General features: G+C 36.6%; 1 protein-coding gene across 2 annotated transcripts in view; it reads right to left on the reverse strand.

Moving 5' to 3' along the window:
- The window catches only part of slc26a9 (solute carrier family 26 (anion exchanger), member 9), a 58394-nt gene extending 43185 nt beyond the window's left edge, over positions 1-15209 (reverse strand). The window contains 1 exon segment of one of the 2 annotated variants that reach the window (NM_001102740.1): positions 15112-15209. Coding sequence is in view for 1 of the 2 variants with exons in the window: in XM_031895595.1 (XP_031751455.1) it covers positions 839-896 (58 nt within the window). In the remaining variant the exon portion in view is untranslated. 2 annotated transcript variants of the gene reach the window in all.
- Between the last annotated feature and the right edge of the window lie 438 nt (positions 15210-15647).

Genomic DNA, 15647 nt, shown 5'->3' on the forward strand with positions numbered 1-15647 from the left:
TAAGGTATAGTTAGTGATGCTTCAAATGAAAAAGGTTTTGACCAGAAAATGTTTGAGGCCTTAGCAAAAATATGAGCTATAATAAAAAAATAAAAAAAAATAAGCTAAAATATATCTTGCCTCAGATTGGGAGGCCCTGTCTTGCTGCGTTTCATGGGCCACCTCTTACCAACCTCTGACTTTGCTGCCGGGCTTTATTTTATTGTTCTATTGCTTACTCTTTTAGCAACAAACTAAATAATTCCATATTATTGAAATAAAAGAGGAATTGTCTAGAGTAAGTGGAATATAATTGGAAAGTGTTTGTATGTTTGAAATGACGCCATCCTCTCCAGCACCACTAGAGCAAGAATAGAATAAAAATGAGTCTGTTTAATTTTATTCAGCACCATGGAGAGCAAGCAGGCTTATTGTGTTCCTCTCAAATAGCTCCCACGTGATCTACTGTCATCTGCTGGGGCCCTATTTGCTCCCGTTTACAGAGTTAAGAATCTGATGAAGGGTAGGAACTGATCAGGGGCAGTGTGCTGTGTGTAAGTGAATTTATGTATTACTACTATGCAAAAAATACTGGCAGATTCAACATAAAAATGCATTGTTGTTTAAAATCCCCAATGTTTATAAAAAGATTGCCTGACCTTATAGCAAATCCAGCACCGTAAAATGTTTTCGTATAAAACTGTACTTAAATTTCATGTACAAACTCTTTCATATACAATTTTATATGCATCTGTGTTTCAAAAGAAGGCAATAGTTGAAAGCTAACCGGTACAACAAGGTTTTGTACCGGTTACCATGTATTCAGGAAACACTATTACATATGTTCACTGTCACATACCTTGAAAGCCAAAAGCAAAGTATAGCAGTACTCCATGACTCTGAGGGCAGGGGCACATGTAGCGAATTGTCTGCTTTCATGTGTTCACTCCTGTAGCTCCATTGACAGGCCCTGCATCAGCATGTGCGGAGCTACACAAAGTAAGTACTTTGCGGTAATATCTATTCCATGTAGCTCCACACAGGCCAATGTCCGGCCTGTCAGTGGAGCTACAGGAGTGACCACATGAAAGCAGATCAACTTTTTTCTTCACCTGTTTGCAAACGCAGGCCAGGAAAACAGGTAATCCATTATTTGTGCCCTTGGTCTTAATCAAACCATCTTTATTTCATAACAGCATGTTTGAACTTTCGGACCCCTTTGCCAGCTTGAGAAAGAACTTGGGAAGTTCAAAATATTGCTGTGATCATACCAATATGAAGTAAAGGTAGTATTTATTCAGTGCTTTTCTTTTCCAACACATCATACTTGCTCTTTTAGGTTGTTTTCCTGTCATGGCTCACACAGAGCAGATTTTGCTATGGAAACACAGTGTTTTCAAGCCAAAATCCACTCTATGTGTGCAGCACATTGCAAAACACATTAGAAGGAAGGAGCTCAGGGACCATGGAGCACTGAGGTACCTCTGCCCTTATGTTATTTTAAACATTTTGGATACATTTGTGATTGTTTTGTGCACCACAAAAAGTTTTCACGTGTAATACTGCCTATAATCTGTATGAATACACTGTGCTGAGAATACTTTTAGTTTATTGATCTAATAACTAACTAGGACAATCAGAGAAACTGAAGCTACTTTTTCATTGGTCCTTGTGAGGCACTTAGTCCACTAAGGATAGACTTATAGAAATTGAGAGGCATTAGTCATTAAAAATGTGTTTAATCAAGTTAACAGTAACCTTTTTAAACATTGTATTATATATTACATAGTTACATAGTTACATAGTTACATAGGGTTGAAAAAAGACCTGTGTCCATCAAGTTCAACCCATCCAAGTAAACCCAGCACACCTAACCCACACCTACCAATCTATACTCACATACATAAACTATAAATACAACCACTAGTACTAACTGTAGATATTAGTATCACAATAGCCTTGGATATTCTGATTGATCAAGAACTCATCCAGGCCCCTCTTAAAGGCATTAACAGAATCTGCCATTACCACATCACTAGGAAGGGCATTCCATAACCTCACTGCCCTCACCGTGAAAAACCACCTACGCTGCTTCAAATGGAAGCTCCGTTCCTCTAATCTAAAGGGGTGACCTCTGGTGCGTTGATTGTTTTTATGGGAAAAAAGAACATCCCCCAACTGCCTATAATCCCCTCTAATGTACTTGTACAGAGTAATCATGTCCCCTCGCAAGCGCCTCTTTTCCAGAGAAAACAACCCCAACCTCGACAGTCTAACCTCATAGTTTAAATCTTCCATCCCCTTAACCAGTTTAGTTGCACGTCTCTGCACTCTCTCCAGCTCATTAATATCCTTCTTAAGGACTGGAGCCCAAAACTGCACTGCATACTCAAGGTGAGGCCTTACCAGGGACCTATAAAGGGGCAAAATTATGTTCTCATCCCTTGAGTCAATGCCCTTTTTTATACAAGACAGCACTTTATTTGCTTTAGTAGCCACAGAATGACACTGCCTGGAATTAGACAACTTGTTATCAACAAAAACCCCTAGATCCTTCTCCATTAAGGATACCCCCAACACACTACCATTCAGTAGATAGTTTGCGTTTATATTATTTCTACCAAAGTGCATAACTTTGCACTTATCAACATTGAACCTCATTTTCCAGTTTGCTGCCCAGTTATCTAATTTTGTCAAATCGCTCTGCAAAGCGGCAGCATCCTGCATGGAACTTATAGTTTTGCACAATTTAGTGTCATCAGCAAAAATAGAAACAATACTGTCTATGCCCACCTCCAGGTCATTAATAAACAAGTTAAACAGCAAAGGCCCAAGGACTGACCCCTGCGGTACTCCACTAACCACACTGGTCCAATTAGAAAATGTTCCATTTACCACCACTCTTTGTACTCTATCCTTCAGCCAGTTCTCTATCCAATTACAAATATTATGTTCTAGGCCAATATTCCTTAATTTGATCATTAACCTTCTGTGAGGTACTGTATCAAACGCTTTAGCAAAGTCCAAGTAGATGACATCAACTGCCATTCCAGCATCAAGGTTCCTACTCACCTCCTCATAAAAGGCAACTAAATTAGTCTGGCAAGATCTGTTACGCATAAAACCATGCTGGCACAAACTAATAGTATTGTGAACTGCAATGTATTCAAGTACCCTATCCCTTATTACCCCTTCCAAAAGTTTTCCTACTACTGATGTCAGACTAACAGGCCTATAGTTTTCAGGCTGAGAACGGGATCCCTTTTTAAATAACGGCACCACATTAGCAATCCGCCAGTCTCTCGGCACCATGCCAGACCTCAATGAATCCTGAAAAATTAAGTGAAGAGGTTTGGCAATCACAGCGCTCAGCTCATTTAATACCCTGGGATGAATCCCATCCGGCCCTGGACCTTTGTTTACCTTTACATGTTCAAGTCTCTTTTGAATTTCCTCCCGAGTGACCCATGCGTCAGTAGCTAAATTACTAGAACTGGGCATATTACAAGGGAAGCCTTCATTATCTGGCTCCTCAGATGTATAGACAGATGAAAAATAAGAGTTCAAAATTTCAGCTTTTTCCCCGTTTTCATCAACCAACGTACCCCCCCGTGATAATAAAGTTCCCACCCCTTCTTGCTTCATTTTTTTACTATTCACATAATTAAAAAATAATTTTGGATTCTTTTTACTCCTAGCAGCAATATCCCTTTCCATCTCTATTTTAGCTTGCCTGATAGCTTTTTTGCATGCTTTATTTGCTTCCTTGTACCTGATGAAAGTTTCTGCTGTCCCAGCTAACTTGAATGCCCTAAAAGCACGTTTTTTCTTACCAACCTCGACAATAACACTTTTATTCAGCCATAAAGGTTTTGCTTTGCGATGCCTCTCCTTGCTTACTAGGGGGATATACTGTTGCGTATACCTACAAAGCAATGTTTTAAAGATGTTCCATTTTCCTTCTGTGTCTAACCCCATGAAAAGCCTTTCCCAGTTGACACATTGCAGAGATGCCCTTATACTGGCAAAGTCTGCACGTCTAAAATTGAGTGTTTTAGTTACTCCCTTATAGCGCTGTCTCTGCAGCATTATCTCAAAGGAGACCATGTTGTGATCACTGTTCCCCAAATGCTCACCCACACAAATGTTAGAGATAAGTTCATTATTATTAGAAATCACCAGGTCCAAAATAGCGTCATTCCTAGTGGGTTCTTGAACTGCCTGAAATAAAAAGTTGTCATTTAGCATATTTACAAACCTACTAGCTTTTTCTGACTTAGCCACCCCATTACTCCAGTCAATGTCCGGATAATTAAAGTCCCCCATAACAACAACTTGACCCAGTTTTGAAGCCTCCTCCATTTGCAACAATAGCTGGGCCTCATCCCCCTCATCTATACGGGGTGGTTTATAACATACACCAATGATCATTTTCTTTGTGACCTTCAGCCCTACTGAAATTTCTACCCAAAGAGATTCGACGTTTTCATTGGTAATGTCTTTATTACATGGCTTTAAGTCTTCATTTTGTGTTACTAGCCCTTTAAGAAATATTCTGCTAAACAAGCTTAGACATGCAAATGACTGTATCAACTGACTTGTTTTGTATATACAAGTGAAACTGTTCGTCACTAATGGCCTACTTGATGAGCTAATAATAGGCAGGTTGTTGCTAGCCTTTGTACATGTAGCGTTATCACTGTGTATGCTGTGGTGTGTCAGATTTTGTGCTAGTGTGATTAGTGGGTGTGTTTTACCAGTATCACAAGCATTATGTGCCAGTATGATGTGATTTATCATTTTGACTGAAGTGTGAAAATTCCCTACTCCCTGTCCCACAACCTGAATTTATTACCCTTCCCCTATATATATATATATAAATAAATCTATATATAGAAACAATGTCTGAAGATAGATGCAAGAGAACTGGAAAGTCGCAGAAAGTTTGGTCACTTTTTTTCATGCTTGTGTTTTTTTTCCCAGCACAAATTTTGATATACCTCCCTCTCAATTGTGCCTTGCCCATGGCACAGCATCCTGGGAAAATCATACATCCATTACTCATACCACTTTTTATTTAAACTATCTTTTTGCAGGAAATGTAATAAAAATCAAAGTGGAAAAAAACTGCCTAAATAAGAACAAAAAATTTGCATGTCAAAATGCTCTTCATTAGACATTAAAATTATTACAATGTGAATTCTAATTTGCAATGAAATTTTTAAACTTCAGTCACTCTTTACTGCTGTGCTGCAAGTAGAAGTAGTCACCTCCCTCCCTTTCCTGATCAGCAGAACAATGGGAAGGTAGCAAGATAGCAGCTCCATTACAACTGTATTGCTAAAAATGCTCCAATGCCCCATCTAGTGGTATATATGAGAATAACACTCAATAGTAAAAATCCAAGTCTGGCTCAGCCAAGTCATGACTCCTCCAGTTACATGGGAGTAGGAGAATCAATAGTTTATCTGAAATCAATTCCATTGTGCACTGCTGCCTCCTTCTGGAAGCTCAGAATACTAAAAAAATAAATGTGTTGGTTCAAGAATAAAATATAAATGGTAGAGTGAATTATTTGCTATGTAAACAGTGTAATTTATAAATAAAAAGTACCCCATAAAAATCATGACAGAATCCCTTTATCACTAAAAGAAGTTCAGTATAAATAGTATGATATTGTTTCAAAGATATTGAATTTCTGAACTTTATTTTTATATGTATGTATTATTCATTTAATTATCTGTATAATAATGTATGGTTTGGTAATATCATTAATACAACATTTTCTAGAAAAATACATCACTGATATCAAGAATCACAATCCACACATAAGTGTCTGTGTACTGGACAGAGCATTTAACTGCTGACATATTTTGTAAATCCTCTATGGTGGGTGATAAAAAACACTGGGTGCCAGCATCATTGGTCCTAACTAGTCGCGTATATTAGTTCCATCTGCATACATTTTTTGTACAGATAGATCCACAACTCATGAGTTAAATTCTATCTTTTTTACACCTAAAATGGCATCAATCTCCCTTCCTCTGCATTAATGTCAAGTAAGCCTACCCTATGTGTTTTAAGTTTGCCTTAAAGGAATAAACACATCAGTTAATAGATCTTCTCCAGAAGAATACTGCCTTGAAATACGTTTTTTTTTTTTTTTTTTTTTTTAAATCACATGGGCCTAGCCATGATCTTCATTTCCCAATCAAATGACTTGCGGTCTGATAAACCTCAGTCACAATTTACTGCTGTGCTGCAAGTTGGAGTGATATCACCCCCTCCCAGCAGAACAGTGGGAAGGTAGCAAGATAGCAGCTCCCAGTAGATATCAGAATAGCACTCAATAGTAAGAAATAGCTTGGGACTCCTCCAGTTACATGGGAGTAGTAGAAACAATAGGTTATCTGAAAGCAGTTATAATGTGTAGCACTGGCTCTCTATCTATCTTTCTAAAAGCTCAGCAAAATGCATTGAAATGGCTGCCTACAAACATTACAACTAAAAAAAATACGTAAGATTTTAAATGGTAGAGTGAATTATTTGCTATGTAAACAGTGTCATTTAGAAATAAAAAGTACACCATAAAAATCATGACAGTATCCCTTTAAGTCTGGTTGAAAGGACACAATTTCTACAGGGTCTTCTTTGAATTTATCTACAGACGTTTCCCATTATATGCATACAAAGAAAACTCAAGACTTTATAAATAATAATCTTCATTTTGATAGTATAATAATGTACACAGTAGTTTAGGATGACAGTATGAACACTACATTTCACCAGATTCAATGTATTAAATAAGACATCATTTGGCAGACTAGATGTTTATGGTCAAATTATTTGTTGTGTCCAGTCCTGGTCAGCTTAACACTTGTTCTAACAAGTTATACAAACCTAGTACCAGTGGGGATTATCTCCCTGGTAAACGTCACAACTCCACATGAGCAATAATTGGATGTAGAATTATCTAATCCTCATCCACCTCCAGACATGAGTAAATTTTAACTCTTTCATTAGTTTTATATAGCTGCCCAAAGGCACATTGCATATGCATTTAGGACATCTAGGATAGTAGATATATGACAGATAGCTAGCTAGATAGACAAACAGACAGACAGACAGACCAATAGATAATACAGTATACAGTATATTAGTGACTCAGAAATGGTCAGTTTAATGTTACTTAGCAAAGGTGCTCCTTGGAAGAGCAGGCAAAAATGCATTATATCACAGATCAGTCTCTATAACACTAAATTCTCTAACTCTGCATTAACTGCACTTCATACTGTATCCCTTCTTGCCAAACTCCCTCTCATTTTCAATAGTACTACATGAGGAACATTCTCCTTCTTATAATACCTCTTGTGTACATATGGCTAGGCACACCAAGAGAACAATGGCTCTAAGCACTGAGTCATAGGGTTATAGAAACTATAAGGCATTTTCATTGCTGCAAAGCATTTATTAAAGATAAATATTTCATTATATATGGAGAGAATTTACTCTTAACAACACCATCAAGGCAAGACCTAAGCTCTTACTACATGTCATATCATGTTAGGTAACTTTCTGCTTCTTTTTGCATGCTACAATATATCTTTTTTGCCTTAGAGAAACTACCACTATAGCCTACATCCCCTAAAGCAATGTTTAATCAATATTTTTAATAAACAGAGCTATAAAGAAGACCTAAGCAATCTTACTAACATATTTGACCAAAAGACAATTTTTAAATTCACAAATGTCCTTTGACAAAATGTTATCAAAATTAATAATTGCCCTTTTACATCTTTTACCCAGACACCATTTTGTGATGTCCTGCGAGTCACTCACTCACCTGATAGGTGAAATGCATAGATTCAGGGTCCCATAGGCATTTTCCATTTAACCAAAAACAAAGGCTTTAATCCTAGACTGATAGCAGGAGCAAAGGAATGAAAGTCATTTGTAATTGCTATTGTATGCAGTAGCTGCCTATTCCTTGCTATTGTCTACACTTTTGGCTCTGACTGCTGAAACAGTGCTGCGGATAGTACAGAGTAACAGAATTCAGGGTTACTGAGACTGATCTGTGATATAATAACTTGCTGTTTGCCCAAGCTGTGTGTATCTACCTGTTTGCCTGTATAAAGCTGGCCATATATGCTCCGGATAGATTGTCCGATTTTCACCATACTGCTTTACTGTCTGTGCATGCTATGCAGTTTTTGACAGGCTATCCTGTAGTCCTATCAGAGGCAATCTGCCGAAATAAAATTCCCCCTGATGATTAACTCTAACTATGGGTCCACAGCTGCAGCTTCTTCTGACTTCTAAGATCTGCTCATTCAGGTAGTTGGCCAGAAAGACAGGAACAGATCAGGCTAAATCTTTTTGATGAGTCTCACATATTATTCTGCATTTTCCATAGTCATAGATCAATACAATCTTTATGACAAATATGGTTGTTGTTTTATTACAGTATATAGAGAAAAAATTATCATTTTAAAATGTTTTAGATTTTACTTAATACATTCATACTTTTTACATTTATTATGGGTTTTTTTTTTTATAAAATGGGACAAAAGGGGGGATAATACCACTTGCACTGTGCCCTCTTTAATTCTTATTTGCTTTGCTATCAAGTGCAACAATTGCAGTCTTGTGATTTCACAGTACACAAAATTTATCACCAGGGACATGAGCAAATAAAGAGTGGAAGGTGCTGAAGAAAGGAAAAACAGATTAAACATTCCTTCCCTGTGCCCTATCACTAAAGGTATACAGCGGCTGGGCAGGAGGGGCGGGGTTACATGGAACCTTTTACAATATGGATCACTGGCACCTCATTGCTGACTGCAGAAGGAAACATGGCTTGATTAATTATGATTCCAAGCAAAAAGTAATCTATGTGAATTACCTTCTGTCCAATAAGTAAATAAATCTCAAAAAGATACATTTATGGACATTGAAAGAAAAAATTACCAAGTGTTAAATTATCCATGTAGGTAAGTAAAGCTAATATTGTTATCTATATATAACTGTTCTTAGTTTGTGGTGTATTTAAAATTGTAACTCACTGACATAATAGCATTGATAACTCTTAGGCCTAACCTAAGGGGGGGAAATAGGATATTTGGATCACTATGGAAGCACAAAATGGCTTTAGGACTATGTGAATCACAAAACAGAATGCTTTACATACTGGTTTGTATTTTAATTACAGAGAATTGTCAGCGACTGGGAGAACCCCATTGACTGATATTATCTATTGATACTGTATTTTTAGTAAGTGAGAATGGATATATTATATTCTGGTGAGTGCACTGCTCATTCAGAATGTTGGATTACCTTTTTAGTGCCTATGCACTCTTTAGTGCAAGAATATGTGAATACATATACAATGGGCTCAATACACAATAATGATTCAACAGGCTACCTCTTCAAAACAGAGCCAAACTCAAATGGAATGACAGGAAATTATCTTGTAATAAGCATGATTCATGTTATGAATAAGGCAAGTAATTGCAAATGCCTATGTTTACAAATCTGCTATAAGCTACACAACATTATGGTCTAGGGTTTGAAGGAGGTACTTCTTGGGTAAAAGCATTCACTTGGTTGGACTCACAATTCTCTGTTAAACAACAATTAAATCTATAGTGAACTGAATACTAAATCATCTACTTGTGACCAGATTTCCTGAGAGGAAGCTCTCTTCACAGAGGAATAACATATTGAATATCTACAAAAAGAGTATTATAGCATTGACAGGGCAATAGCACATTCATCAGACAAGGGGCCCTACCTTGATTTCTGATATGAGAAGCATTCTGTCTGAAACCCCTAGTATGACAAAATATCCTAAAAGGTCACTGTTAACTAAAGCTGTATGGGGTTACTTCAAACCCTGATAGCCCTGGCTATACAGGCATTTTCTGAATATATAGCTACATGTCTGTATTCCTAATACATAACTGAAAAAAAACAGAATGAGCCTAATTTTGCGTACTGTACTTTTCCTAGCACTTTCACATAACAGCTCAATTCCTTTTCTGCCAAGCAATTGAACTGCTTCCCTAAGGGTGTGGCTTTGAATTACTGACATGTTTCCCAGTATAACATAAGTGCCCATTTGCCACTTTATCTGCATTAAGGACCTGCCACCCTTCAGAATGTTATGAAGAAACCTTTGGAGCATAACATAATAAAATGTTGTGTAAGGAGTGGAAAGCATATTTCATAGAACAGCTATGAAAGGTGGCAGACACACAGGGTGTCAAAATCAGAAGGTGAAACCAGCTATCCTCCAGCTTGGGAGCCTCCCCCCACTCCAGTATCTGGCTGTGGATTCCAAGACTCTTCATTTTTAATATACTGCATAACCAGACCAATTATGTATAATTTCACAGGCATTTTACTATTTTACGGGCACATTCTAGTTAGTTATGATAGTTCTTGAAAGCATGAAAACCTTTACAATCAGATGTGAATTTTAGAACATACTTAGAAAACAAATTGGTTTCTGCGCGGAACCAATTTTGAGACCCACCTGGCCCACCAGGAGTAACAGACTGTTGGCACTAATATCTTTCTGGTCTGTTATGGCACGTCAAATAGAAGGAAGTATGCAATTTCTTTGTGAATTTATCAAATCAATTGTATATTTATGGAGGGCTGAGTAAGCAGGTTTTATTGGACTCTGTATTGCCTACACAGGGAATACAGCCTCAGTTTGTTGGTTTATTTAACAATATTTCATAAAATATTCATAAAGTACCAACACTGCTATTCAATAGTGGTGAGACTGGACAATTATGTACAGGATCTCTTATTTGAAACCTATTCAAATAAAAGCTGGCCATACACGTTAAGATTTTTGAAAAATCTTTTTGTTATCATAAGAAGCTTATCCTGAAACAATTGTTTAAAAGTACAATTTGGCCTTCAGCAAAAACAACCATTTCAAGCAATATTGTGTAGTTGAAGTTAGGAAAACTACCTGCTTGGTCCTGCAAACAATAGAACAATGGGCAAATGTAATGTGTTAACGAAAATGTTCAAACCTACCCAATCAGTTTTATGAAAAACGCTAGATGTAACGATCATTTGGTACCAACTAACCTTATGATAAGTTGACAGATTTGACGTATTGCACTGAAATTGCTTGTTAGGAGAAAAATTTTAACATGTATAGCTAGCTTAACTCAGAAAGAGTGGATAGTGAGTTTGACCAAAAGACGGCAAACTTTAATAAAGAATAATTTTGAGATATAATGGGCCAGATTTAATTTGATGAGATAATCTTATCTGCTAATTCAATTTCAGTTTTTCTCATAGAGCCAGATGCAATTCAGAAAAATGTTGCTTATTATTTAAAACTGAATGAAGTCTATGGGGAAAAAAAAAAACTGGGAGAGGAGAATTAAATCCAAATATCATCAGCATAAAGGTAATAATTAATTTATAAGCCAAGTGTGATTATTATGTGTTGAATAAAAGTAACACTAAAACAAAATCAATTTTGATCAATGTCCTCATTTTTTCTTCTTAACCCCTTTTTTTGATTTAAGCAATCAGCACATTTAAGATTAATTCCAAAAGTAAAACTAAACAGTTTAAGCACATATCTGGAAACCTTGCCAGAATGCACATGAGTTCATCACTCTGTAGTTAGCAACTGGCAACAAAAAACATTCTTACTTCATTAGTTTATCAGGTTTTCATTCTTCCCTGTATAGGGAGATTCTTCTGAACAAGATTTTTGAATTAAAAAAGAAAAAGTAAAGAAAAGACTTTTCCCAATCCCTCATGTCATGTGTATTACTGAGCCTATGAAGCTTTAGGTACAAATAAATCCCCTACAGCTTATGTGATGACAAAGAACATCTAAAACAAAATGTATGTAAAAAAAAAAACCTACAATGGGGGATGTATGTAATATTTGTCTTAACTGAAATGGCAAAATGTAAATAAATTCCAAAGAGTAAAACCAATCTCTTATTTTCACTCTTATTTTATACCTAGAGTCTAGTTTTCTAAGCACTCTCAGTCTGCCAGGAATTGGATTTATAGTTAGGATGCCACTGGCAAGATATCTATGAATAAGCTCATAGGAAGAGTAATTACACAATGATTTTATCCCTAATCTCAATACAGGTATAGGCACCATTTATCCAGAAACCTGTTATCCAGAAAGCTCCAAATTACAGGAAAGCCATCTCTCATAGACTCCATTTTAATCAAATAAGTCACATTTTTAAAAATGATTTCCTTTTTCTCTGTAATAATAAAACAGTACCTTGTACATGAAGCCAACTAAGATATTATTGATCCTTTTTGGAGGCAAAGTAATTCTAATGGGTTTAAATAATGCTTAAATTATTATTTAGTAGACAAAGTATGGTGATACAAATTACGGAAAGATCCCTTATCTGGAAAACCCCAGGTCCTGACCATTCTGGATAACAGGTCCCAAACCTGTAGTTATACAGATGGAATGTTGCAACCCTGACGCTGAATGTATGGCTAATGTAGCACTGCCAATGATTTGACTCATAAATGTTCAATCTGCAACCCTTAAACTATTTGACTACAACTGGCACGTCACTTTCTGGAAGCCATATTTTGGCAGCCCCAGTACATAGATTTAGGCACTTCAGGGCTGAATTCATAATAATTGATACAGTGGTGGGTGAATCTTTTTAACGCAGTTTCAGATTTTCAGTCTTTATTGTACTGTTCTAATACTTTCTTATGACTTCCCTGGATTTGCAGGGGTGAACCACTTCCTGCTGACTGCATATTACTATCTTCCTATTGTGATGACACTCACCGCTGCGACATATGAACTGCATAGCAAAGCTACATTAAAGTTGCATTGCCATACAACTTGGTGTTTCAAAAGACATACTGTAGTTTATTTGATATACACCATTTTTTTCTTTTGAATTATTTAAAGCTCTATTTACAAAACGTAGGCTGGTTATAAAAGAGTTAATTTAATAATCCCTCGATGCTGGGGTGGGGGTTAATCTCTTAAGTAATAAATGTTAAAAATGCTTCTTTTAACAGTATCATTTGTACACTCGAAACATTTTAACTCCTTCAAGTTACTCCCATTGCAGCCCTGTATTGAGTTTAGGTCCTTATTAGAGTCTAAGATTTGTTCAGGACCCCTAGTAGTACATAAAACCTTATATAACAGCCCAGAAAAGATTGTGATGTATTAAACACTCAGTTGTTACAGACAACATGATAGATTGCAAGAATATCCAGAACAGCAAATAAGCATTCGTTCAAAATCTAACTCTAATATAATAATTTACAGTGTTGTGTACCCCCTAACAACTTATGGAACAGTCCCACAGTTTAGAGTGCTTTCTTTAACACAACAGATATGTCGATCTAAACCTGACTATGCAGCTCAATGACCCACAAAAGACAGTTTTAATTGTTTCTGTATTAGATTTGCAGAAAGTGACCAAATAGTTAAACCAATGTACTTTTACTTTCTACAAAATAATTAACTGTTTGTAGTACAATGCAGTCTTACATTGTGCACATTTGCTTTTCATGCATGATATTTAGACTATTCCTGTTAAGAGCAAGCAATGATATTTCCAATAGTAACGCCAGCAGCATTTCCTATGTAATAAAGGTTTTGTAACCACACCTCTTACTGACCTGGACTTTTTATCCCTAGTGGTAATATGGAAAAGTCTTGATTAGATCTGGAAAGAGTTAATGCTTCCTCCACTCCATATCATATTTTTCCTATCAGTTTCTCCACAGCAATGTGAGTGTTTTGTTCTTTGATAAGATTCAGTAAGAAGTCACTTTGAGAGAGTCCTTACTAGGAAAGACGCAATGTAACCCAATAACTGCTGGACACTATAAGATAGGGAGCTGCAAAGAAATTCGCACAGAGGAATATGATTTTATATGTGATACATGTAAATGTACAGAATGATGTGCCATATATAAATACAAAGATATATATATATAGGTGTGTGTGTGTATGTGTGTTTGCCAAGTCTGCTTAAAAAGTAAAACATACTAATTATTTGCAAAAGGTGCATGTCTCGATAAGAATGGGATTAACCATGGGGCACATTTTATGCAGTATGGTGAAAATGTCCTACAGTGCTGTAACCCAGAACCACCAATCAGAAATTAGCTTTGATAGGTCTAGTGTAGTTAGAATAGTGAAGGTGTGAGGTCTGTGGATTAGACACCTGTAATACAAAAAGTGCATTCCATTTTTTTACTTGTATCTCAAGATAATTGAAATGATGTAGTTTAATATGTTCTTGTTCAAAATAGCCTGCCTCTGCTAATTAAAATGACTACATTTTAGTTTCAACCAGATTAAATGTTTTTCATCTATTGTGTGGTAGAAATATGTATCCTATAGTCTAGGCTTTCAATAGTTAAAAAATTGAAAAGTTTACCTTTTAAACCTGTGTGGGGGTGAAATAAGGGAAATATATTTCTATGACTGAATATAAAGTACGGAAGGGACATGTGCTTTGTACAATGTGTGGTGTTGGCAGTCTAAACTTTCTCAGGTTTTCTTATAATAAATGTACATATTATAAATTAATTTGGTCGATTTAGCGGAAAATAACATACCTACTTAACATTTAGAGTGATAAGCCTAAAGCAGTCCTATTCATGGAAGTTCCATCAGTAAACAGACATATTATTCACCCTAGTTGACTCCACTGTTTCTATATCTGGGCAAAGCTCCTATACATTTAAAGCTGTATCCTAAATAATATAAAAGTACCAACACAATGTTTATATCTCTGTGCACTGACCTGCACCTTTAATAAGCTGCGCCTTTATATAACAACTCATATTGCTTCCACTATACAGATTCCTCTCAGAAGCTTTCAGATAACTTAAATAATTGTTTGAATATATTATACACCCTTCATTAGTCAATATTATTCTTAGAATCCAAAAGCTGTGTAGACTATAAAAGACCAGAAACAACAAAGCAAAGGCATTAAAACCCCAGCTGGGTTTCTGCAAATGCAACACAGATTTTTCTTTCAGTTGTTAGTATAATATAGCAAGATGCACTATGCAGATGGCTGACACGTTTAGTGCAGTGTAATAAGGTATTTGACTAGTCCTTACCTGAGTGCCTGGTATCCAAGGTATGATATCACCAGCAGGGCTCTAGGTGTGCTAGAGGTAATTGAAGTGGAGGTACTTGAATTAGAGAGGAAAAAAGTAACTGCAAACGCTCTCCTTTCTGATCTCAAACTGACTCATTTATAAACAGTGGCAAATAGGGAGGGGGGAAGTAGAAAGAGTCTCTGGATTGGCTGCCAATGAGAAGTGATTATGAATGGTACGGCAGGTCTCAATCCAAGAGATAGGAGAAACTGATAAGAAGAGAGGGGGGGTGGGCTAGAAAGTGGTGGGGGTAGTGGGTAGAACAGAACAGCCCTCTTTTTGTTCCTGCCTCCACTCTCCCACCCCTTTGCTTCCTTTACTACCTTGATCTGTTTCTGAAATTTCCTAAATACACCCAGGGACAATAGAGCACATTGAGAACTCCAAAGGTTTCCCAAGAGCTGAACTCTAGGTAAGGAGAGAGGAAAAGGAAAAAGGCTTAGAGGGGCGCTGCTAACTAGCCCCCCCCACCCCCACTCCCTGGCTGTGAATAC

The sequence above is a fragment of the Xenopus tropicalis genome, chromosome 2 (assembly GCF_000004195.4).
Source record: "Xenopus tropicalis strain Nigerian chromosome 2, UCB_Xtro_10.0, whole genome shotgun sequence".
Taxonomy (NCBI): Eukaryota; Metazoa; Chordata; class Amphibia; order Anura; family Pipidae; genus Xenopus; species Xenopus tropicalis.